We start from the raw sequence: 26,229 nt of genomic DNA on the forward strand, positions 1-26,229 counted from the left end.
CCTGAGCCGAAGGCAGACGCTCAACGCCTGAGCCACCCAGGCGCCCCCTTAATTTGGTTTTGTATATTTTATCTGATAACAGTAGCTCAGAACACGGCCACGGATCTCCAAACACTTGCTATGGCCTGGAAGGCTTTCAAATCCAGCCCCCTACTACCTCTCTCCCTTTGTCTCACTCTACTTTCCCTCTTGCTCCCTCTGCTTCATCCACATTGGCCTCTTCACTCTTCCTGAAATGTGCCAAGCATATTGTGCCTCAGGGCCTTTGTACTTGCTGCTCCCTGTGCTTGACATGCTTTTCTGCCAGATTTAAGCATGACTCCTTCCTCCCTTCCTCAGGTCTTGGCTCAAATATCACCTTACCCAATGGGCCTTGCCTAGCTTACCTAAATCCCTGCCCCACTCAGTCCTCTTTGTCCCCTTTAGGTTGGCACTTGTCACCACTTGATATATTCCATATTTCTTTTTCCTTTGCTTATTGCCTGTCTCCTCCAATAGAATGTCAATTTCCTGAGGGCAAGGATTTGTGTCTGTTTTGGTCACTGCTACTTCCCCAGTGCCTATAATAGGGCCTTACACATAGCAGGTGGGTAACGAATGCCTGTTGAATGAATAAAGAAAGCAATGATATCATTGAGCTGCTGGATCCAGCTACGCCTGAAGCTAGCCTTGCGAAATCGGATGGACGCACACAAACCAGTTTCCTTCTAGCCTACACTCCCATCTCCGAGACTAGATCATGGCTGGTGGATTTCTGGCTGACTGCATTTTCATCCTTGCTCTGTGACTCCTTCAGGGCCTGGCGACAGGCGGCTGGCAGTGACCTTCGCAGCTGAGTCCTCCCGAAATACAAGAAGAGCACAGGATTGAGGCAGCTGTGAGCCAGAGCGAGGCCGTTGACCAGCGGTTCAGCCCGCAGGGCCCGGGCCAGGAGCGCGGAGTGCGGGGCAGCCGCGGTGATTACCAGCCCCAGCAGGTGGTAGGGGGTCCAGCAGACAAAAAAACCCACCACTACGGCCATGCCCAGTGGCCAGCGGTGTCGGGCCGCGTGGCACAGAAGGGCCCCGTGGCAGCTGGCCACGACCGCCAGCGGCCCCAGGAAGCCAAAAACAAAGCGGGTGGCGGTCACCGTGTTCTCCACCACGGCGGAGCCTCCGTAGTCCACCACACACTCCAGCCGGCGAGGGAAATGCTCCTGGTGCAGCCGGCGGTAGATGGCCGAGGGCACGGTGAGCAGCAAGGCCACGGTCCAGGCGACCCCGCAGGCTACCTGCACCCTGCGCGCCCGCCCCGCCGCCGCCCCCCAGCTGGGCCTTAGGGCCAGCAGGCAGAGGTCAGCGCTGAGAGCGGCCAGAAGGAGCACGCTGGCGTACATGGACAGCAGGATGCCCGAGGGCAGGGCCCGGCAGCCCGCCGCCCCGTACGGCCAGTGGCCCCCGCGCGCGATGGGCACCGCCAGGAGGGGCAGAGACGCACAGCAGAGCAGATCCGCCACGGCCAAGTGGAGGAACCAGGTGGCGCCGACCCTCTGGCGGGCCTCTTTCCAGGTCACCCAGGCCACCATCGCGTTGCCGGGCACGCCCACCAGGAAGACCGCGGCATACAGCAGGAACGGGGCTGTGTGCAGCAGGTCGGTGGAGACGCAGGCGCCATCCACGCAGTCCACGGGGAGATCCGGAACCCAGTCGTAATCCCCATACTCGTAGTGGAGAGAATTGTTCTCCATCCAGGCCCCAGACACCTGAACAGGAGAGAAATCGTGGAAGCTCCTTGACGAAACCCTCAGGCCCCTGGAATCCCCGCGTGTGGGAACCCCCACTAGCCGCTTGGACGCTGGACTGAGACAGCTTCCGATCTCCAGTGCATCCTAATATCGGAATTCTAGAAGACTACCATCCTAGAACTCGCTCAGGAGCATCCTGGAATTAGAGAGTAGTGCCACGTCGGAACCCCAGCAGGTTAGAATACTGGAATTCTAGAATACCAGAGTGTGAGAACACTAGCTCATGAGCATCCTGGAATTCTGGAATATTACAATGTTAGAACCCAAGCTTACTCGCATCTAGGAATTCTAGAATGTTGCAATGTAGAAAATGATCGTGATTAAAAAATATATATTTTAGGGGCGCCTGGGTGGCTCAGTCGGGTAAGCGCCTGCCTTCGGCTCAGGTCATGATCCCAGGGTCCTGGGAGCGAGCCCCGCATCGGGCTCCCTGCTCGCTGGGAAGCCACTCCCCCTGCCTCTGTTCCCTCTCTTGCTGTCTCTCTCTCTCTCTCTCTCTCTCTCTCTCTCTCTCTGTCAAATAAATAAATAAATAAAATCTTAAAAAAATATATTTTGGAATCCCAAAACATTATACCATTAGAACCCCAGCCAATTATTCTTTGGAATTGTAGGGCAGCTCTGTGTGATCCAACATTCAGCGTTGATGGAAATGTTCTTTAAAAAACAAAAACAAAAACAAAAACGATTTTATTTATTTATTTGAGAGAGAGAGAGCGTGCGAGAGCACAAGCAGGGTGAGGGGCAGAGGGAGAAGCAGACTCCCCACCGAACAGGGAGCCTGATGGGGGGCTGGATCCTGAGACTCTGGATCATGACCTGAGCTGAAGGCAGACGCTTAACCAACTGAACCACCCGGGCGCCCCTAGAATTTAAAATATTGGAATCCAAATATCCATCAAGAGGGGGAAAGGTTAATATGTATTGACAGCAAAGGCCCTGAGGTGAGAACATGGTGGTCATGTTCAAGGAACAGCGAGGATGCCAGGGTGGCTGGAGTGGAGCAGGGAGGCAAGAGAAGGGGCAGGTAAGAGCAGAGAGATATCATGGACCGTGGGGCACACTGTGAGGACTTTATCTTTTATTCCACATGAGATTGGGGGCCACATGAGGGTGCTGAGCTGTAAAGCGACATGATCTATCATAGCAATAGCAATAATAATAATTATTATATATAATATTATCACTATGATAGTAATATAATAGATAGTAATATAATGTTATAATATGTAATATATAGTAATATTACTACTATAATATTAATATAATAATATATAGTAATATTAGTAATATATTAATATAATAATATAGTAATATACTAATATATATCATATATATTCATATTGTATACTAAATATATCAAACAAATATTAGATATTAAACATTAAATAAATGCATTAATGTATATTTTATATTATGGATAAACATACTATATATTAAATATATATAATAATATACTATATACTATACTATATTACATATAAATATATAATAATATACATATACTATACATAATATAATATATAAATATATATCTAAATATATAATACTAATATAATTAGTAATATAGATTAATATATCAATACATTATATAGTGATATAATAGTTATTTTTACTTTTATAATATAGTAATATTAATATATAATTATATATTGTTATTACTTAGTATTATTATATTAGTACTATTAGTATCAGGAGCCACCATCCACTGAGCACTTTGTGTTATGTGTTGGGCATCACTCCAGGTGCCTTTAAATCTTACATCATTTGATCCTTATAACCCTCTGATTCTAACACTATCCTTTTACCCATACTATCATTGTACCCATTCGGCAGACAAGAAAACCGGGGCCCAGGGATGTAACTTACCAAAGATCATTCAGCTAAGCAAGTAACAGAGCTGAGTTTTGAACTGTGTCAGCCCCACTCTGGAACTCCGAGCCCTAGAGTGCATTCACCCAAAAACCTTAGATTCAGGAGACAGAAGGCAGCACAGCCGGTGGCCCTAAGCAGACCCAGGCTCCGTAACTCAGTTTCAGTTGGCTCTCTCTTGGTTTCCTCATCTGAGAAATGAGTCACCGAGGTGAACCAACCTCACGGGTTTAGGGGAGGCCTTGTGGAGTTGACGTCTGATGAAGCACGTGGCTCAGGTAAAGGGCTTCGGTGGATGGTAGACCATCCCCCCTAACGTCAGCGTGACCTGCCCCTGAGGCTCTCTGCTGGCCCTCATGGGCACTCCCCAGAGCTCTAGCTGGCATTGACAGCAACAGGAAAAGCAGAGGGGAAGTTAGAGTGTTGCCCTCTGCCTCCTCCTCCCTGCCAAATAGTTGCCAAGAGGCCCAGCCACTTTGTGTGTGTGTGTGTGTGTGTGTGTGTGTGTGTGTGTGTGTGTGTGTTTGGAGTTTGGCATGCTGCTTTCATATTATTTTCATCACTAGAGTAAAAGGTGTATAGCTTTTAAAAATTCAAACCCTCACCAGCTGTGTGACCTTGGGCAAGTCACTTAACCTCTCTTTTCTTCAGCTTCCTCGTCTGTAAAATGAGAATACTACTATTCCTACCTTAGAGGTGTCGCGAGCATTCAATAAGAGAATCAGAGTGGAGAGCTGAACTCAGTGCCTGGTCCACAGTGAGCACTAGCTGTGGGGTAGTTGCTGGTACCTGCCGGTACGTGTGCCCTCTCTCCCCACCCTCAGACCCCACCCTGCCCAGCTTTTACTGGTCAAAATCCGGGAAATCTTCTGCATGTTGGCAGCTCAACCAACTGTGGTATTTCCCTTTGAATATATCAAACAGAAATGCAACGTCCAACACCCACTGTGTCATCTCTTTATCTTTTCCACGTAATGAATGTGGTTTCCATCTGTTTCCCTATCTGCACACACATCAGCCCTTTTCTACAGCAGCTTGAGTATCAGCCCGCTGGCTGGATGGGCCGTGCTCGGACTGTAAATAAAAGACATTTAAAGATAATCACGAACAGCCTTATTATTTTATCCTCATTTTGTACAGTAAATTAGATTCATATAAAAAACAATGAATTATATTCATACTGGTTATATATATACAAAACATAATTACCATCATCATCATCATTTTTATTTTATAACAATTAAGATAGCAGATGACATTTATCCAGCATCCATTATGCACCAGGCATAATCCTTATGACAATGGTATGAAGTAAGAACTATTGTTATGCCCCATTTCCCAAACCGTCAGCTACTTTGGGCTGCACCATCTCCCCAGCGTCTAGAATGGCACCTGGCAAAAATCAGGCACTTTGTTGGTATTTGGTGAGTAAAAGAATAAAGAGGGAAACTGAGGCACAAAGCAGCAAAGGGGACACTTAGGTTTCTTTCGGTTCCTTAAGCTCACAGGCACCCGTGTGCATGCTCTTGGCACGTGTATGTTCGTAAATCAGCTAGTCTTGTCAGAACTTCTGCTCTGGGGACCCGTGGGGCTGAATTGACTTAAACTGAACATAGGATACTTCGCCCCTCCCCCCAGAGAAGCACACATAGGCTCATCAAAAGACGTGTGCCAGGAAAGACATGTTCACGGCAGTCCCTGATGGGAAACCGCCCAAAAAGTCACCCCAAGGGGAATGAATAAACATACCATGGTATGGGGCGCCTGGGTGGCTCAATCGTTAAGCATCTAACTTTGGCTCAGGTCATGGTCCCAGGGTCCTGGGATCAAGCCCCGCATCAGGCTCCCTGCTCCCCTAGGAGTCTGCTTCTCCCTCTCCCTCTGCCGCTCCCCCTGCTTGTGCTCTCTCCTCTCTCTCAAATAAGTAAATAAAATCCTTATTTTTATTTATTTATTTGAGAGAGAGAATGAGATAGAGAGAGAGAGAGCACGAGAGGGAAGAGGGTCAGAGGGAGAAGCAGACTCCCCACTGAGCAGATCAAATTCACATCAAATTCAAAAACGAGCAGAAGAGTTCTGTGGGGGGTGGGTAGTGACTGGGGGAACAGGAGGGCACATCGGCACTAGGCTTGTGCTATTCCTTGACCCGGGTCCTCAGTACCTGTGCACACTTGGCTCGTGGAGATACACAGAGCTTCCCAGCTCTGATGTGCGTGTGTCTGTTACCCATGAAAATAAAGTTAAAGCTTCTTTCTTAAGAAGTGGAATTGGAGGGGCGCCTGGGTGGCTCAGTTGGTTAAGCGTCTGCCTTCTGCTCGGGTCACGATCTCAGGGTCCTGGGATCGAGCCCCACATCGGGCTCCCTGCTCAGTGGGGAGTCTGCTTTTCCCTCTCCCTCTGCCTCCTCCCTCCTGCTCATGCTCTGTTTCTGTCTCTCTCTCTCTCAAATAAAGAAATAAAATCTTTTTTAAAAAAAAAGTGGAATTGGTGAATCAAAGGGCTAGTTCACTGGACAAGTGGCCATTGGGTGAATTATCCAGAAACTGCTGGGGATCCTGGAGTTTGGAGAATCGTCCTTTGCTCTACACCTGAGTGTGCCAGATATGCGGACCGTTTGACCAAAAGCTTTCCGTTGGGCCGCCGAAGTGAATTCCAAGAGCCTGGAATTCCAATGTAATGGTGATAAGATCACACCTCTCAAATTCCCGTTTCTGATTCCCAGATTCTGAAAAGAATTAGCCTAAAAAGCCAAGATGGCCAAATGCCACCCTCCATCCTTCCCTCTCTCCTTCCCTCCCTCCTTACCGGCTCTTGTAAGAGGATCCTCATCTTGACCAGATGTCACTCGGAAGGCTAATCCGGGCTCACAGCCAGGACCCGGGAGGTCTAGGGGTCTCTGCTGGTGGATTCCTGGAAGTTAGTCCCCCTTGCCGAGGCTCCTAAGGGATGCCGCTGAGCACTGCCACCTCACGGGCCCCAGCCAATCTTAAAAACCAGGGGAAAACAGGAATGGCTTTTCATACTCTAAGGGTGTGTTTGTCCTGCATTCTTCCCATGACTCACACATCCCAAAATTACTGGGCAGCAAAGGAAGGTGGGTGGAGAGTTGACCCAGTGTCACCAACCCCAGTATCAATGCCATCTGTTCCTGGAAGCTAGACCTGCATGCGGTTTGAACTTGAAGGCCTGGCGTTGTCTTCACTCTCACTCCCCCAGGGGGGCCCTCTGAGGTCATCCTCAGGGAGGACCCACTGCCTGCTACCCGCCTCCCAGCCTCCAAATGTATACCAGCCCCCTCTCTGCTCTCTGCAAAGCCTTGAAGACAGATAAATATTCCTCCCGCCTTCCGTGTACTGAGAGAGACAGCTCAGGGTCACATTCCCCACAAAAAGGCCAAGGTCGTCAGCCACAGGGCAGACAAAAACACAAACAAATCATATCCCTCCTGTTCCCCCAGTTTCCCGTCTTTGAAATGGGAAGATGTTGACCGTCACGGCCCCTAACCTCACTCCCAGCACAGGCGCCAGGGCGAGAACATGAACTTGAGGGCCAGAATGACGAGATTCATAGTGCAGGTCCGCCGTGGTGAGATCCAGGGCCTCGGCCTCTCTGGGCCTCAACTTCCTCATCTGTGCAGTGGGCGTTTTGCCTTGAGCAATACATGGGTAAAGAGATTTCAAGCGCCTGGCACACCGGCACATCGGCTATGCCTCCCTTCGTTGCTAAACAATGACGAAAAGAATACAATAGAAGTTGTTAAAATTTACATTTTAAGAAGGCCTAGCAAGAGGAAGTGGTTCTCCGATTTCAAAACTCTTATTCACCAGTTCTGTCATGTGTGTATACTTCTCTCTGTGCATGCTTTGGGTGGAAGGGATATGTTTACACATTTCTTTTGATGTCCTTTAGGGAATAAAACCGTGTTGTTAGAGGAAGTTGTTCTGAGTCAACAAACTGGAGCTCACTGCGTGACCTGTGACATCTCCCGGCCCCTCCCGGGGTGACCATGTCTTGGCTGAGCCTTGTCGTGGCCCCAGACCCTCCCGACGAGACAAACGCCCCTTCCATCCCCTCCTGCCATGCTCTGGGAGGCCTCCTCATCTCCCACATCCTATGGGAACCCACCCTGCTCAGAAAAGAGACGAGCATGGCAGAAGCTCAGGGTGGGGACTGCCCTTGATCAGCCCAAACTTTCACGGATCTCAGGTTTACAGGAGTGTGTCTCTCAGATCAGGAGAGCTTCCTAAACGCCGTGATCACTGATCCTGAAGTGCATGTTTCTCAGATTCTGGGGGGGCGGAGGTTTTCTGGTGTCCCTGGCGCTAGGGGGCTCTTTCCTGGGGGCTAGGGGATGCTGTGGGCAGAGGCCAGGGTCTCTATAGGCTGTAGACGCCTGGGGGTGGAGAGCGGGCATGGGGTGGGGGGAGACACAGCTTTTATAGAAAGGGAGGGGCTGCTCTGGGTGTGGGATTCCTTTTTACAGCCACTCCGAAAGACGCCAAGTACCAGCCCCTCAACACGGGGGGAGCTAGAAGAAGAAGACCTTAGACGGTTACATTGACGTAGGAAATTGCCATGTCGTGGGTCAAAATAGGTTGGGTGGCACCTGGGTAGCTCAGTGGGTTAAGCGTCTGCCTTCGGCTCAGGTCATGAGATGGGATCAGCCCGCGTTGGGCTCCCCGCTCGGCGGGAGCCTGCTTCTACCTCTACCTCTGAGGTTCCCCCAGCTTGTGCTCTCTCTCTCACACACACAAATAAATAAATAAAATCTTTTAAAAAAATAGGTTGCATTCCAGCAAATCTGTAATGAGAAAGCAGATTAGTGGTTGCCAGGGGCTGGGAGGCAGGATGGGGTATCTTTGGGGTGATGAAAATGCTCCAGAACTAGAGAATGGTGACAGGTGCACCACACTGGGAATGTACTGAATGCCATTAATGGTGAATTTTATGTGGCTCATATTTTATAATTTTACGAGTAATAAATAATGAGCTGTTACACCCCCTCACCCCAAAATGAGATGAAGTTTGGCAATTTCATGGAGCTCAACCTACATAATTTTTTAATTAATTCTTTTTTTTTTTTAGAGATTTTCAAATAATCTCCACCCCCAATGTGGGGCTCGAACCCACAACCTCGAGATCAAGAGTCCCACACTCCACCGACTGAGCCAGCCAGGCACCCCCAACCTAACACAATTATAGAAACCTGAAAGGGTAAATGAATGGGGAAGCAAGTCCCTTTTGAACAATGGATATTATTATGTGATATTTGATGCACGGGAAAGAGTGTAGGTAACATCCGTGTAAGTTGTAGAGTACAACAATCAAACGAGCATCTGTAAAACCACCATCCTTCTTAGAATCTTTGAAGATCAACATCAAGGGTCAGTAAACTTTTTCAGTAAAAGAACAAGGAGTAAATATTTTAGTTTTTGCTGGCCAAGAGGTCACTCGTGGTCTCTGTCACAGCTACTCAGTCTGCCTTGGTGAAATGAAAGTAGCCACAGACTGAATGGCCACAGTCTGTGTGCCAATAAAACTTTATTTACAAAACCAGGCAGTGGGCCAGATTTGGCCCCAGGCTGGAGTTTGCTGACCCCTGATCTAGATCAAAGACTCTGAAGTGTTGAAATTACAGACTCGTAGAACACTGGAATCACAAGCTATTAGATCCAAGGGATCCGACAGTGGGAGTCACAGACTATTTGAATCATAGGATTCTAGTATGTCACACTAGAACCTGGCAGTGTTAGACATATGGAGCTCCCGCTGTTGGATGTTATAGAAAGGGAATTTTGTAGATGGTCTGGACATTAGTGAAGGAGTCCTGGCCCTCTGCTGTCCAGCATGGTAGTCGCTGGCCTCAGGAGGCTCCTGGGCATTTGGAATGTGGTGCATCTGAGATGCTGTGAGGAAAATACACCCCAGATTTCAAAAATAGGTAGGAAAAAGCAATGTGAGATCTCTCGATAACTTTTTATATTGATCACCTATTGAAATGATATTTTAAATATATTTGGTTCAATAAAATATATCACCCAAATTCGTGTTATCTGATTCTTTTGGTTGCTCTTTGCTTGTCCCTTGCTTAGCTGCTGGAAAATGTAAGCTCCCATATGTGGCTCACATCGTATTCCTATCAGACAACGCGAAATCTGGAGTAATACGCTCCTGGAGGTCAGAGGTGTGATGCCCGGGGCAGGTCACATGACACGGATGCAGGGGAGGAGGCTCTGACCCAGGCCCTGGGGAGCCTGGTCTGCGGCATAGGTGGGTGGGTTGGTGACAGGGCACTTGGTGGTGGGGAGTGGGGTGGGGCAGGGGATGGACACAGCCAACTCAGCCAAACCCAATCATCCACTTCCTTTTCCCACCACTTCCTCTTCAGGACTTGTTGACCCACCAGATCCCCCAAGCCCCAGATTTGGCAACAGCCTGGCCCGTCAGCCCACTTCCCTCCTGGGCAGGGCTACTCAACACGTCGGAGAAGCCACCCAGATCCCCGCTCGCCGGCCTCCAAGTGTTTCTAGAAGACCAGGGAGGCCCAGCTCTTGGAACAGCATCTCCTTCCCAAACCAGAGCAAGGGAAAGACCTCACTGCCTGCAGCCCGCTCCCAAACCAGGAAAGCTAGCGGCCGACCAGGAACAGGGAGGGAGGGGGGGGGGGGGGGGGGAAGGGGGGGTAGAGGAGGAAGTCAAGAAGGACTTCCTGGAGGAGGCTGCACCCTGAAAGAAGGTAGAATAGGGACAGGGATGATCAGAGCACCTGGGATGATCGGGGACGCCTGGGTGGCTCAGTCAGTAAAGCGTCTGCCTTCGGCTCAGGTCATGATCCCGGGGTCCTGGGATCGAGCCCCGCATCGGGCTCCCTGCTCGGAGGGGAGCCTGCTTCTCCCTCTCCCTCTGCCTGACAGTCCCCCTGCTTGTGTTCTGTCAAATAAATAAATAAAAATCTTTAAAAAAAAAAAAAAAAAAAAAGAAGGCCAGGGATGATCTTTTAAAAACAGGCCGGCAGCCGGGAAACCAGACAGGAAGCGAGGCAGAGACCCAAGTCTGGGAAGAGGGAGGAGCCTCGACCTGGAAGGGTGTCGGGTGGGAAGAGGGTGGCCTCCAGCCTGGGTCCCAGGCACAGGCTTGGTGACTTCGTGGACATAGGGCTTCCCTGGGATGGGGATATGAGGGGAGGGGAAGGCTTGGGAGAACATGACAAGGTCAGTTTGAGTGAGGTCAGTGGGTGCCGAGGCCACATCCTCAAGAGCTGTGAAGGTATCGGGTGAAGCTGTAAATATGGGCAGCATGATGGAGAGAGAGAACTCCAGAAAGCCAACATTTAAGGGGCGAGGAACAAACTCTGCTGATTGGAGGTGGCAGGGAAGGGTCGTAGAGAGAGGACGCCCCGCTGTGGGAAGAGGGTGCGGAGGGACGTTGGCTGTCTAGCTAGAAGGGACATCCAAGATCACATCCAAGATCACAAGCGGCTTCCGGGATGGTGCCAGGCGCCTCCCCACCCCGGCCTGAGGCTTAGGTCTCCCCCAAAGACTGTGGGGCCTGAGGATCTCCCCAGGTATCAACATTTACTACCAAAACCACACACAGCCCCTTCTAGAAGCCCAGCAGAGCACCTGTCTTCTGTGCTCAGACAGTGTCTTCATTTTTTAACTTATTTATTTACTTGAGAGAGAGCGCGCGCGCGCACACACACACACGCGTGCGAGAGTGGGGGAGAGGGGCAGAGGGAGAAGGAGAGAGAGAATCTCAAGCAGACTCCGTGCTGAGCAGGGAGCCCGACGTGGGGCTCGATCCCAGGACCCCAGGATCATGACCCGAGCCAAAATCAAGTCTAATGTGCAACCAACTGAGCCACCTAGGGGCCCCCAGACAGTGTCTAAATAAAAGTTGTACCCAGGCAGACACGACCATACTGTAGTAGCAGGATCCAACTACATTTGGCCATAATCATGCAAGATCCCAGCCCAGCACTGCAGACTGTTCCCTGGGCTCAGACTGCTCTTGCAAAGGAGGACGACGAGGCTATACCCACGTTGTCCGCTTTGGAGGCCACCAGCCCTGCGTGGCTCCTGAGCACTTGAAATGGGCCAGTCTGAATTGAGACGTGCTGTGTGTAACATACACACAAGATTTTGGAAAACTTGGGGGCACCTGGGTGGCTCAGTCGGGTAAGCAGCTGACTCTTGATTTCAGCTCAGGTCACGATCTCAGGGTTGAGACTGAGCACTGAGTCAGGCTCCCCGCTTAGGATGAAGCCTGCTTAAGATTCTCTCTCTCTCTCTCTCTCTCCCTTCCTCTGCCCCCTCCCCCCACTCACTTGCACTCTCTCTAAAATAAATAAATAGATCTGTAAAAGATTTTGAAGACTTAGTATAAAAAAAGTAAAATATCTCATCAATAACTTCACATTGATTACATGTTGAAATAAAAATATTTGGGGGGTGGGGCGCCTGGGGGGCTCAGTCGTTAAGCGTCTACCTTCGGCTCAGGTCATGATCCCAGGGTCTTGGGATCGAGCCCCGCATCGGGCTCCCTGCTCGGAGGGAAGCCTGCTTCTCCCTCTCCCACTCCCCCTGCTTGTTTTCCTTCTCTCGCTGTCTCTCTCTCTGTCAAATAAATAAATAAAATCTTTTTAAAAAAAATTTGGGGGGCATCCGGGCAGCTCAGTTGGTTAAGCGTCAGGGTTATTTTATCTGTTTCTTTTACATTTTTAAAGTTAATTAATTTATTTAAGTAATCTCCACACCCAACGTAGGGCTCGAACTCACAAGCCCGAGATCAAGAGTCTCACGCTCCACCAAGTCAGCCAGGTGCCCCTGGTTCTCCTTAATTTTTTAGTGTGGCAACTAGTAAATTGAAAACTACCATGCAGCTCACATCATATTTCTGTTGGACGGTGCTGGTCTGTATATTTCTAGCCAATCACACACAAGCACGCACACACAAAACACCAAACAGAAATGTTTTAAAGTCATTTATAAGTGACACAATATTACAATGCTTATTTTTTTTAATTTTCATTATTCAAGTGCTGAAGACTAGTTTTTTCTTAAGATTTTTTTTTAAAGATTTTATTTATTTGACAGAGAGACACAGCGAAAGAGGGAACACAAGCAGGGGGAGTGGGAGAGGGAGAAGCAGGCTTCCCGCGGAGCAGGGAGCCCGATGCGGGGCTCCATCCCAGGACCCTGGGATCATGACCTGAGCCGAAGGCAGACGCTTAGCGACTGAGCCACCCAGGCGCCCCGAAGATGTATTTATTTATTTTAGAGAGAGAGAGAGAGTGCATAAGCAGGGGGAGGAGCAGTGGGCGAGGGAGAGAGAGAATCTTAGGCGGACTCCATGATGTGTTCAGACAGCCCCTCCTCCCAAAGCGGGGCTCGATCCCAGGACCCTGATATCATGACCTGAGCTGAAATCAAGACTCGGCTGCTTAGCCGACTGAACCACCCAGGCGCCCTCAGACTAGGTTTTTGTTTTTGTTTTTTAAGTCAAAAGGTTCCATGGTTGATAGAGCATTCCTTGAAAGGGCAAATTTGGAGAGTGGACTCATGGTTGCCAGGGGGTCCAGGACAGGGCTGGGAGGGTGGAGGAACATGAGGGTGACTGACAAAGGGCATCATCAGGGATCCTAGTGGTGATGAAAATGTCCTGCCCCTCGAGTGTATCAATGTCAACATCCCAGTCCTGATCTTGTAATGTCATTTTGCAAGAGGTTCCCATAGTAAAGCAGGTCAAGGGCACACAAGATCCCTCTGTATCATTACTTACAACTGCACGTGAATCTACAGTGATAGCAAAGTTTCTTTCTTTCTAAAAAAAAAAAAAAAGTTTCTTTTCTTTCTTTTTTTTTTTTTTTTGAGAAGTGCACACAAAAAAGCAGTTTACAAAGTAAAAAGTCCAATCTCCCTGTGACCCTCTTCCCCCGAGGTGCCCAACCAATGTTTCCGAACCCCTCCCCGCGTGCCTTCCTCAACACCTGCTTTTCACCGGAACCATGTAACATCCTTTTACCTTATGCATTTTCTCAAAACCCAATTAAGTGACACTTTAATTCTCTGCTTGTCTTTAAATCGGCTCACTTAGAAAAGCTTAGCCAGTGAATTTTGCTTTGTCCTTGAAAAGAATACCTTTTGAGAGGCTCCTTTCCCCAGCTCTCTGTGAAATAAATGCATCACTATTGTTTAAAGGTTAGATAGTTTCCATTTGTCTGTTTTCTCTGTGTCCAATGTGTTCTATTCACGGGCTCCCCCTGCACCCAGCAGAGACAGACAGGGCGCCCTTTGGGGGTGCTCTGGGGTAATACTGGTTTCTGCTTGTTTTCCAAAGCCCTCGGATGGAAAGAAAAGTTGAGGGTCCCTAGAGGGACCCATTCAACCTGAAAGCGAGGGAGGACCAGTCTGGAAAAAAAATGGAAGGGAATGGAGGAGTGTTCACTCAAACATCAGCACACCACCAAGGGCTGGGGTCAGAGAGGCCAAGAGCGAAAGGACAGGCGGGAAAGGGGGAGCACTGAGCAGATGGTGGCCGGAAGACCCTCCCCTCACACCGCCTGGCTCTTCACAGCTGGGGTGTCCACCGTGGAGAGGGTGAAGGACCTGCTGTCCCTGCCCAGGGACTCCTCGGTCAGCACCTGGCGGAGCGTGGCCGGAAGGGACTTGAGGAAGCGGCTGTGGAATCCCTGGGCTGCCACCACGTAGATGATGGGGTTTATACAGCAGTTGATGTAAGCGAAGGCCACGCACAGGGAGTCCAAACTGGACACGGAGGTGAAGATTTCCGTGTTCTTGGAGAACAAGGCCAGCATCATCCCCGTCACCTGGTAGGGCAGCCAGAAGATGAAGAAGCTCGTCACCACCGCCACCACCACCTTGAGCGTCTTGGTGGAGCGGGTAGCGCTGCGGCTCCAGGTCCGGATCAGGAGGAAGGTGTAACAGATGCTGAGCGTCACCAGCGGCCACAGGAAGCCCACGACCAGCCGCAGGATGGCCACGCCCCTCTCCACCAGGAACCCGTTGAGGCCGTAGTCCACGCCACAGGTCATCCTGAGGGGATAGTACTCTGTGCGCACCCGGCGGAAAATGAAGGAGGGGATGGTCAGCAGCAGGGCCATGCCCCAGGCCACGCCGCAGGCCACCCAGGCCAGCCACGCCCCTCGGTAGTTCTGGCACCAGATGGGATTAAACACCAGCAGAAAGCGGTCAGCGCTGATGATGGCCAGGAGCAAGATGCTGGCATACATGTTGAGCAGGATGAGAGAGGGCAGGATGCGGCAGGCGGCGCTGCCGAAGGGCCACTGGCCATACTGAATGATGGAGGCAAACAAGATGGGCAGCGCCAGGCAGGACAGGAGATCGGCCACTGCCAGGTTGAGAAACCAGATGGCATTGATGGTCCGCCGGACCTCGTACCCCGTCACCCAGACCACCAGGGTGTTGCCTGGCACTCCCACCAGGAAGACTGTCATGAAGATTACCAGGGCAATCGTGTCGGAAACAGACTGCCGGGGGGCGCTGGGAGACTCATCCACAGACATGTTGGGGTCCAGGGTGGCAGTGCCATAGTCAGGGTACTCCAGGGTGCTATATACAGAGGTCTGGATGGGATCAGAGAGGCAAAAGGGGGATGAGTCTGCAGACAGGTGCCAGGGGCCCGTCGGAGCTCCGTGGCTGGAAGCCCCAGGTTCCTCCCCAGGAAAGTGGGGGTGTTAAGGACTGAGAGGCTGCTAGGGGGCGTCATGCCACTTATAAGAGTGGAAAAACCTTTCCATGCTGATGAGTCTCCGGGCCACCCTGTCGCCTCCCCGTGAAGTCCCTGGACATCCCTATGATCCAGCAACCAAATGGTTAAAACCCAGTCCTGCTGCAACGTTGTAGTCACTGTCCATTGTGACTGGCCGGCACACATGACACACTGCTTCTTAGCTCGTTTTAATGTCATCGACAAACTGAGATGATATTACTGGGTAGTTACCCATGGCCACCCACCACCACCATCACCCCCTTTTGCTGCCTCCCACCCACTGAGGCAGCTCCGTGCTCCGTCTGGCAGTGGCTCCCCAGAGAAGGTAGTGGCTCAGCAGGGCCTCACATACTGGGGCACAACATTTAAGTGAGGGGAAAGGGGGAACCAAAGAAACTCAGGGGCGCCTGTGTGGCTCAGTCATTAAGCGGCTGCCTTCGGCTCAGGTCATGATCTCAGGGTCCTGGATTGAGCCCCGCATCCGGCTCCCTACTCCACGGGGAGTCCGCTTCTCCCTCCCACTCTCCCTCTGTGCTCCCTCTCTCAAATAAATAAATAAAATCTTAGGAAACAAAAACAATGATGGGAACACGTCAAAAGGACACAAGAGCCTGGGAGGGACCCCTAGTCAAAGATGAGCCAGTTTGAGTATATAATGATGATGATGATGATGTTGTGGAATGAAACACATTAATATATAAAGATCTATGAATTCAAAATGATAATAAGAACAAGCAAACCCATTGGTCACCTTTTTTCCAGAAAGGGAACAAATCAAGCCTTTATCCTGCCATTTCGCACAGGGTACATTTCAGGGAAAGCAAGAGTCAATGTGGGAAAGTCTTCCTTTAGAGAAAAATCTAAGAATAATACCTGCAGCTGGAATGACAGAATTCAGGAAATAATGGGTCTGGATGGTGACCATCAACATCTGATAAAACCATTGAGTGAAAGACTGATGGGAACTTTACAACAAACAGGCTGGGCTCGTACCCCAAACCGGCCAATCAACCTCAGCATCCGGAGAAGAGAGACAAGCGGACGACGTTCTGTTCTATGTGATGTGATGCTTTAGAAAGGACACAGCCCCACCTATGAGTAATTTTTGCAAATGAACAAATGTGAGTCTAATCAAAGTTCTAGATCAAAAACTACCAGTCTTGGTGCACCTGAGTGGCTCAGTCGGTTGAGCATCTGACTCTTGGTATTGGCTCAGGTGGTGATCCCAGGGTCATGGCATCAAGCCCCATGTTGGGCTCTGTGCTGGGCATGGAGCCTGCTTGAGATTCTCTCTCTCCCTCTGCCCCTCCCCACACTCTCGTGCGCTCGCTCTCTCTTCAAAATGAAACAAAACAAAACAGAACTACCAGTCCACAGGAAAAGCGGGGGAGAGAGGAACATGATAAAAAACACCACAGGGACAAAATCAGACCACAGACTCTACAGGACGAATGGTTTGTTTACTCCCACAAATAAATGGCATTGTTAAAAAAAAGAAAGAAAGAAAGAAAGAAAGAAAGAAAGAAAGAAAGAAAGAAAGAAAGAAAAGAAGGAAAGGAAATTGTCATTGATTAAAAGAGATTTAGGGGCATATCAAGCAAAGGTAATACAGAGACCTCATTTGGATCCTGATTGGAAGAATCAACTGCAAAAGCAGACATTTTGAGAATCTGGGACACTCAAAAATGGAGTGGGTATTTGACAACAGTAAGGAATCGGTGCTAATTTTATTGAGGATGATGTGGTTTTGTGTTTATGTTTTTAAAAAAGGATAAAGATACATAGCTGGTAAAACAGGATGCCTTGGATTTGCTTTAAAACACTCCAGCAGTGGAGCGCACCTGGCTGGCTCAGTGGGTATGGCATGCAATGCTTGATCTCGGGGTTGTAAGCTTAAGCCCCAGGATGGGTGTAGAGATTACTTTAAAAAATTTTTTAAAGCCTTTTTCTTTTTTAGAGAAAGAGTGTGCACACATGCATGCATGTGAGCAGGAGGTGGGGGGGGGGAGGGGCAGAGGGAGAGAGAGAAGCCCAAGCAGGCTGCACACCCAGCCCGGAGCCCTACATGGGGCTCGATCTCACGATCCTGTGATTATGACCTGAGCCGAAATCAAGAGTCCAACGCTTAACTGACTGAGCCACCCAGGCATGCCACCCCCCCTCAAATTTAAAGATCTTTAAAAAAAAAAAATTGGGGGGGCGCCTGGGTGGCTCAGTCGTTAAGCGTCTGCCTTCGGCTCAGGTCATGATCCCAGGGTCCTGGGATCGAGCCCCACATCGGGCTCCCTGCTCTGAGGGAAGCCTGCTTCTCCCTCTGCCACTCTCCCTGCTTGTGTTCCCTCTCTCGCTGTCTCGCTCTCTGTCAAATAAATAAATAAAATCTTAAAAAAAAAATTTTTTTTTTCTCAGAAAAACACTCCAGCAAAAGAAATCGCTGGGAGGCAGGAGACAGGAAGGGAGGGGAGGACAGTGGGTGATTAAGAACAGCAAAACATTGATAACTGTTGAAGCGGGGTCATGGGTACACTAAGGTTCACAGTATCATTCTCTCTACTTCTGTGTGTTTGAAAATTTCCAAAATAAGACAAAATAAAGAGTAGAGGGGTCCTGAGCACTTCTTCCCAAACTGAGCTGCTGGGAATACCATGACCCCCTAAGAAAGAAAGTGTCTATGAGTCGCGGTTGAGCTGGAGAGAGCCTTATAGGCAAATCCGAGCCCCAGAGGCACCAGACACAGCAGGAAAATCCCCCTGGAATGATTGTACATTAGCATCCAGGATTTAGACAGCACTTATCATGTGCCAGACATAGCATTAGCTCTTCCGATCCTGGCCACGCCCCCTAAAAGTCCGTGCTATTAATGCGCCCATTTTCTTGATGAGGACGCGGAGGCACAGGAAAGTAACGTAGCCTGTTCTAGGTCATGTGGTTAGGAATTCAAACCTATATAGGCTAGCATGCAAACCCCGGGCAGGCTGCCCCAGACCATTTCCAAGAGGGGCCGTGGATGGAGGAAGAAACTTCAATGATGAGCTCCATGGCCCTTGGAGCTAGCCCATCCCCGAAGGCCACTTTGTCACCAACCCAGGGAAAGGAGACAGAGAGGAAGAGACGTGGTTGTTACAGAAATCTCCAGAGCTGGACATTTAGCGCACCTGGATTTGCAGGCTTTGGTTCATACCCCCCGAAACAGCCACCTTGTGGATTATATAAGATGACCAATGTTCGGGTACCCTGCCAGCCGAGTGCCTGGCACTCAGTATCGGGACAAGAAAGGGCAGCCAATATGACCATTATTCCTTGATGTTATGATGATCGAAGAGCTCAGATCCTTCCCTGAACCACTCTTTTTTATTTCTCAGTCCCTTTACGTTGCCAGAAGGCGGGCCAGGCTGGTGGCCCTGGGGTCCTTGCTGGGGGACCTATATCAGGGATTACATCATTATTCATAGGGAAAGTGTCAATGTCAGCTGAGATGGGGATGAGCAGGCTTTGGTAGGTCCACGCCATAAAATAGGATTCAGCCATAAAAAGGAACGAGGTGAGCCACGATGTATGTTTCTTCTGGGAGTGATGATGATGTTCTGGAAACAGAGCTCAGGGTTGCATGACGTAGCTAATGTACTATAAACACCACTGCGCTGCACACTTTAAAATGGTGAATTAATTTTATGTTATGTGAATTTTACTTAATTAAAAAAAAAAAACACGCCAGTGTCATGAAGCCAAGGGAAGGGTGAGGGATTGTTCCTTGTGAACGGGGACCACACAGGCAGGACAAGCAAATGCCATGTGACACGCTGGGCTGGAGCCCAGAGCAGGAAAAACCCATTTGCCGCAAAGGGCGTATTTGAACAACTGAGCAAGTTTGCTCAATCTGTAGCCCAGACAATAATATTGCACCAAATGTTACATTTCCCAACAACGATAACTGTGCTCTGCTCATGTTGTCATGTCGGGGATGGTAATTGTTCTTGAGAAGTGAACGCTAAGGTATTTGAGGGCCAAAGGGCATGATGCCTACCACTTACTCTCAAATTGTTCAGAAAAAAAGATGATAGATATATAGATCGATAGATTAGTGATTAATGATAGATGGGTGTTTTGGGGGACATGAACCAGATAGATAGATAGATAGACAAATGATTGACTGATAAAGCAAATTTGGAGAATCTGGGTAAAGACTATACTATATGGGAGTTCTTTGTATTATTCTTGTAATTTTTCTGTAAAGTGTGAAATTTTTTCAAAAGAGAAAGTTCAAATTGTTGAAATATTTCTATTGGTAAATAGCCCCCGCTGGGAGCCTTACCCCTACCATCCCCCACCCCCACCCCCACCCGCCCTGCCCCCAGCACCCTGGCTTCTTCCCATTTTCTTCTGGGACCCACCCACCCCCATCCCTCCACTCCCCCACCCCAATCCCCATGCTCCAGTTACTAAAGGGTGAATGCCAGGCACAGAAGGAGGCCCTAGACCACCCCCCCTTTCCCGCACCCTCCCCACCCCCACCCCCGCCCCCCGCACCTTAGGGTCTGCTCAGTATTGTGTGTCTGCCCTGGGCCCCTAACATGAAGCTTTTGCCCGAGTGACTCAGACTCCAAAGGCGAGCATCCGTCCCCACACCCTGTTCTCATGCTCCCTACTCCTCCCATCAGCTGACAAAGCTCCTTCCTGGCATGAGCTCATGGGGCCCTTTTCCCTTCCCTGACTTCATGAGGGCAGGGGAAAAAAATGCTGATTCTAACACCTTGCAGCTTTCAGGATCCTCCCAGTGCAAGTGGCTTGAAAAATTTCATCCTTGCAGCGTCCCTACAAAGATGGGAAATAACCGGAGTGTCCAGCACGAGGGGACTGGCTAAATGACTGATGACACATGGAGAACAACAGAACGCTATGCAACTACCTGAAAGAATGAGGTGTCCATGCACTGATGTGGAAAGAGCTCCAAGATCTAGGGGGACAGCTAGAGAGCAATGACCAGGGGCGCCTGGCTGGCCTAGTGGGTGGAGCGTGCAACTCTTGATCTTGGGGGTTGTGGGTTCAAGCCCCACTTTGGCGTAGAGAGTACTTAAAAACAAAAGAATGTATTTTTAAAATAAAATCTTAAAAAAATCATAAGAAAAAGCAAGGACCAGACAGTGCATAAAGCAGGCAACCTGCAAAAGAAGACTCTCTCTCTCTCTTCCTCTCCCTCCTTCCCTCCTGTGTGTGTGTCTCTCTCTCCAGAGCAGCTCTAGAGGAAGACAGAGGAAGCCTGTACCAGTGGTTGGCCCCAGGAGGGGGGGGGGAAGGGAGGGAGAAAGGAGGGGGCGCTGGGCAGTGGCGGGGGGGGGGGCAGGCACTGGAAGGAAGCATTTCGCCGTATATATTTTTGTTCCTCTTGTATGAGGAACCATACCAGTGAGTGCACTGCCCATTCCAAGAAACAGACATTGTATAGCCAATATAAAAGAATTTGTGGTTCCACAATTCTAGGCAGAAATCTTCACGGCACTAATGTTAATCAGCTGGGGGGCCCTGACACACCTGGCACCTGCCCGCGGGGAGGTGCGGTCTACAAGGAGGGACGAAGGAACCCCCAAGCAGTGAGGACTGAGTGTTTGATGGAGGGCACAGCCCGGTGCGAGGTGTGGACGGGCTGCAGCCCCATGCGACAGAGCTTTCTGCACCTGTCCTTGGTGGTGGCCACCAGCTACATGTGGCTGCAGGGTGAGGGAAAGGTGGCCGACATGTCTGAGGACCTGCATTTTTAATTTGGGCAGTTTAATTAAATTTCAATAACCACACGTGGCTGGTGGCTGCCCAATCAGACAAGGCAGGCCTGGGGCTATGAAGGGACCAGACACTGTTCTAAGCCCTTCCCAGGTGTTAGTTCATTAATTAACTAATAACAGTATTTAAGTCCCCAACAACCAGAAGCGTGGGATACTATTGCTCCTAACTTCACAGGCCCGGGTTTTTTTCCCCCAAGATTTTATTTTTAAGTAACCTCTACCCCCAACGTGGGGCTCGAACCCACGACCCCGCAATCAAGAGCCACACACTCTACCAACTGAGCCACCCAGGCACCCGTCATGGGCCCATTTTAAGAGCCCTTGTCTATTGTGCGCAGGAAGGGCTCCAGAGCAGGATCTGGGAAGAAGAGAAGAGTGAAACTGTCCAGGTGAGGTGAGCGACAAGGTGGTGGCCCTGAGGAGACATGCACGGATCAGAGAACAGGGCGGAGAGGACACGGTATTTACAAGAAAAGCAGTCACCTTCGTCAAGCTCTGTTCTCAGCCCTTTGCCTGTATTAGCTCATTGAATCCGCGGAACAACCCTCGCAGAGTTGTTCCTATTGCAACCTCCGTTTCACAGATGGGAAAACTGAGGCTCCTCTTAGAGTTTAAGGGAGCTTCCCGGGTCCTCCCCGCAGGTAGCAAGTGGCAGAGGTAGGAGAGAACTTCTGAGAGTTCCAGCCCTCTCTTGAGTGGCTACCAGGTCTACAGTACTGTGGGGGTGGGGGGAGAATGCATCCAAAGCCAAAGCCACAGGTGAGAGCCAGGGAATGTGCAACCCACCAGAAAATGAAAGAAGGTCAGCGTGGCCGGCAGGTGGCCAAGACGAGGTTGGAAGATCCACCCACGCCATGTTCATGTTCAAGAATTTTTATCTTATCCTTGGGTCATGGGGAGCCATGGGCAGTGTTTGAGCTGCAGAGGGGCTAGGTTAGTTTCAGTTTAGAAAGATCCCTCTGGTCGCTGAGAGCAGGTGAGATGAGAGGCAGCAGGACCAGAGAGCAGCTGAGGAGGAGCTCCAGGCCACTGAAGATGGGAGCATAGATGGGGCGTTAGGGGGTCACGGCCGAGAGGAGGAAGCCAAGTAGAAGATTTTGAAAGCACCGAGGAGAGGCGTGACGGCGACACAGTCATGCAGCTGGTGCGCTGTAAACTCTGCCCCAGGCCCTAGCCTCCCTCACCCGGCTTCCAGTAGGGGATCCTTCCATCCCTCCCGGTCCTTCCAGTAAGAGAAGTCCTGCCAACCGTGCCCCCCTTTAAGTGGAAAGAACAGGTCCCCTTAGGGATGCTGTCAGAGTCAGTAAATACAGGAGGCAAGGTGTGCTTCCCAAGGCCTCGGACATCCTCCTCCCCATTCTTACAAGCACACACATCTTTTTTTTGTTTTTTGTTTTTTGTTTTAAGATTTTAGTTATTTATTTGAGAGAGAGAGAGAGTGAGAGATAGCACGAGAGGGAAGAGGGTCAGAGGGAGAAGCAGACTCCCCGCTGAGCAGGGAGCCCGATGTGGGACTCCATCCCGGGACTCCAGGATCATGACCTGAGCCGAAGGCAGTCGCTTCACCAACTGAGCCACCCAGGCGCCCAGCACACACATCTTTAAATAATCCACCCACAGAACCACATGGAGCCACAGAGGTTACATCCTTGGAGAAATGGGATATGAGAGTGAGGGTGGGCATCTTGACTCCCATCGATTTTCTTGAATTGCATGACCTCTGTGACCCCACAACACGCACAGTTTTTAAACCCCGCGAAAAACACAAGCCTCCAGGTCCTTGGAGGATGCAGTGAACTGCCTTGCAGGTTGGCAAAAAAAAAGAAAGTTTGATGGGCCGGTGAGGGTGCGGGCGGACACTCTCGTGCTCTGTAGGTGGGAAATATAAGCTGGTATAACTTGTGGCAAGATCTGTTAAGAGAAAAATCGCCCGTGGACTCAGCCTTTGCAGTTCTGGAAACCGAGACTTGGGCCAAAGATGTAACTTTGGTTTTAAAGGCAAAATATGGGAAACAACCAAGATTCGCCATTGAGAGTGGATGGACCAGCCCAGTAGACTATTATACAGTGGATAAAAAGAAAGAAGGAATTCCCTTGAAATACACAGGGATGACAACAGTATCTTCCCCATAGATGTAAATGCAAAGAGCATAGCACAGGGTCTGGCATGCAGTAAGCGCTCAATAAATACTGGCTAATGATACTCTACATTAGTCATGACCAAAAAAAAAAAAAAAAAGCAAGATGCAGGCTAATGTGTAGAATGTACTTCTATTTGCCTGGGGGAGAAAGGACAGACACGTCCCATGCATTGAGCACCAACTGTATGCCCCGTAAGAGCTTTCCGTGTATTACTTAGTTCTCTCGATGAGCCTATGATATAGGTTCTAATTCTGTAAGATTGTTATCCCCATCTTCAAGGTAAAGAGAAGGAAGCCCAGATAAGATAAATCCTTTTCTAGGCTTCCTGTGACACAGGAGAAGCAGAATTTGAAGCTTATTTCAATTTGACCCCCTTGCCAAACTACCCCCTACTTCATTCCCTGCACCTCTGTCCTTGAGCACCTGTCGACTGATTCTGGAAGGATCCAACACACACTGATGCCTACAGTTGCCTTTGGGGGCCGTGACAAGGAGTCCGAGGCGCTGGGCTGGGCAAGGGAGAGGGACTCTTCACTGAATACCCTTTGGTATTGGGGACCATGTTATGGAAAGGAAAAGAAGGTGAAGCCAAGAGTTGGTTTCTCAAAGTCCAGCTGGTCCTGGTCAGGTCTCAAAAGTGGAATGAGGCAATGTCAAGCCCCTCCCTGGTCAGCTAATGTGTCCTCCATTTCCTCTTTCACCCAGATGAAGCAAAACAAGAACGTCTAGCGCGGCAGGTACCAAATCATAGCCCTGCCTCTCTCGAACCTAGCCTTGGGGGCACAGGTGTGCGTGAGGTGGGGAAGGGGGGCCCTCCCTGGGCCTGGAGACAGCCTCCCTCTGACACCGACAGAATCCATGAGACAGGCTGGGCCAACCACGAACCACTGAAGGACCCGGACCATCTCTGCTCCTGCCTGGGCCTCAGTTTCCCTGTCTCTACAATTCAGAACGTCTGAAAGTCAGGGTGGATTGCTTTCTTCCAAGCCAGCTCTTTGCAGCCTCCCAGTCTTCGCTCCTGCTGTTCCCACTGCCTGAAACACGTCTCGTGGATCCCTCCACTTGAGGACGGGTGTCATCTAATCAGACCCAACGCACGGGTTTCCTGCCCTGGGGACCTTTCGGATTCCAGCCTAGGGCATCGAGGCAGCTATAATCCCGTGACAATCTTCCTTCTTAGCCGCATCCCAGCCCCGGAGAGTCTGAGATGAGGGTCAGGGGAGCAGGGAGGAGACGGAGGACAGAGAGGGGAGGGAGAAAGAATACAAAGGGGAGAGGTGGGGGCGGGGAGAGACCCAGCAAGGAAAGGAGAAGGTGTCCGAGCCCACGATCCCTCTGGGGAACTCACCATGTTCAGGTCTCCCAGGATCCCCACTGATCAAAGGTCCTTCCTGCCCACAGACTGTGGTTTTTAAGCCCCAAGGGAGGGCGCAGATCACAGGGAGGAAATGACCAGTTTTTCCCTTCTGGGGCCCTCATTGGTCTGCACACTGGGCACCCCCATCTGGGGCTGCTTCCGTGGGGAACTCACCCAGAGAGCTCTGAATACCTCCTTCCAGTCAGCGGAGGGAGGCTGGGATTGCAAAACTGAGGAAGTCCCTCACCTGGCGAGGGTGTAATCCAGATAAAAGAGCCCCCTGCCCTGTTCTAGGCTCAGCCCCTCTTTTGGCCTCAGTTTGCCCATTTGGGACCTTCTAGGGCCCCGGGCAGCTGCAGAAAAAGCTCAGAGGTCCAACTGGCTCAAATTCCCCCTGGGGGTTCTGGGGCACAGGGATGGTGAGCCCCAGCCTCCCAGCCAGGTTGCTTGGAGGCCCAGAAAGGCCAAGCAGGTCTGTGGAGGTGGCCCAGCACTTGGGGACTGTTACATCCTCCTGCGTTGGGTTTGGAAGGTGGCAAACCAACCCAGGAATGTATCCTCTCACAGATCTGGAGGCCGGAAGTCTGAAATCGAGGTGACAGCAGGGCTGCGATCCCCACTCCCCAGAGGTGCTAGCAGGGAATCAGTTCCTGCTTCTGCTGGCTTCTGGTGACTGCTAGCATTCCTTGGTTGGTGGCCGTCACTCCAACCTCTGCCTCTGTGGTCACACCTCCTCTCCTACTGTGGGTTGCAAACTCCCATCTGCCTCTCCCATATAAGGACCCTTGTGATTACATTTAAGACCCCTCTGGGTAATCCAGGATACCCTTAACTGCAAAGTCCCTTTTGCTATATAAGGTCATGCCACGGGTTCTAGGAATTAGGATATGGACATCATCGGGTTCTAGGAATTAGGACATGGACATCATTGGGAACCTTTCTGAGCCTACCTCGGTGAGTGTGGTTGTGATGATGAGCAGAGAGACAGGCTCATTCTTCCTATGTTCTTTTTTCTTAAAGATTTTATTTATTTATTTGACACACACACACACACACACACACACACACACAGAGAGAGAGAGAGAGAGAGAGAGAGAAAACACAAGCAGGGGGAGGGGCAGAGAGAGAGGGAGAAGCAGATTTCCCGCAGAGCAGGGAGCCCGATGCAGGACTCGGCCCCAGGATCCTGGGATCATGACCTGAGCCGAAGGCAGACACTTAACCAACTGAGCCACCCAGGCGCCCCTTTCCTGTGCTCTTCGGCAGCTCTGGAATATAGCACCCAGGTCTTTCCTCTGCAAATAACATTTTGCTACAGCAGCCTTCAACCTTGTAAATATATAGCTTTCTTTTCATGGCAAAGGTAATCCATGAGCACTGCAAACATCTGAACAATGCAGAAATGCACTACCCCTACCAAAAAAAAAAATTTTTTTTTTAAGTGACAAGTCTCCACTCCATCCTTCTGAAACTCCTATGGAGTTTGGAATGTGTTCAGCTATACTTTTACAAGTGTGGTATTTGTGTTTGGGGACGGACACACGGGT

General features: G+C 50.1%; 2 protein-coding genes across 6 annotated transcripts; both read right to left on the reverse strand.

The window, feature by feature from the left end:
• Window positions 1-25: 25 nt before the first annotated feature.
• C5AR2 (complement C5a receptor 2) lies at window positions 26-12,056 on the reverse strand. Of its 5 annotated transcripts, XM_073886591.1 has the most exons (3): window positions 6,461-12,056; window positions 4,345-4,729; window positions 26-1,741 (listed from the first exon to the last, which is right to left on the reverse strand). In XM_073886591.1, exon 3 carries the CDS (start codon window positions 1,724-1,726, stop codon window positions 713-715), a length of 1,014 nt encoding a protein of 337 aa, XP_073742692.1. In that variant the 5' UTR covers window positions 1,727-1,741; window positions 4,345-4,729; window positions 6,461-12,056; the 3' UTR covers window positions 26-712. The 5 variants fall into 5 exon arrangements, with proteins under 5 accessions (XP_073742692.1, XP_025705452.1, XP_025705457.1 ...); XM_025849667.2 differs by lacking the exon at window positions 4,345-4,729 and having other exon boundaries at window positions 6,461-12,055; XM_025849672.2 differs by lacking the exons at window positions 4,345-4,729; window positions 6,461-12,056 and adding an exon at window positions 3,877-4,337.
• An 878-nt stretch (window positions 12,057-12,934) lies between these two features.
• Window positions 12,935-24,812, reverse strand: C5AR1 (complement C5a receptor 1). The gene is made up of 2 exons (XM_025849476.2): window positions 24,674-24,812; window positions 12,935-15,260 (listed from the first exon to the last, which is right to left on the reverse strand). Exons 1-2 carry the CDS (start codon window positions 24,674-24,676, stop codon window positions 14,208-14,210), a joined length of 1,056 nt encoding a protein of 351 aa, XP_025705261.1. The 5' UTR covers window positions 24,677-24,812; the 3' UTR covers window positions 12,935-14,207.
• Between the last annotated feature and the right edge of the window lie 1,417 nt (window positions 24,813-26,229).

The sequence above is a fragment of the Callorhinus ursinus genome, unplaced genomic scaffold, assembly GCF_003265705.2.
Source record: "Callorhinus ursinus isolate GAN/ISIS: 27379988/994484 unplaced genomic scaffold, GSC_fseal_2.0 scaffold71, whole genome shotgun sequence".
Taxonomy (NCBI): Eukaryota; Metazoa; Chordata; class Mammalia; order Carnivora; family Otariidae; genus Callorhinus; species Callorhinus ursinus.

Coding starts and splice junctions, on each gene's coding strand:
- C5AR2 (XM_025849667.2), bottom strand. CDS start 6,484: ATGAGGATCCTCTTACAAGAGCCG. Junction 1,742..6,460: donor GGATCCTCTTACAAGAGCCG/GTAAGGAGGGAG, acceptor TCTCCTGTTCAG/GTGTCTGGGGCCTGGATGGA.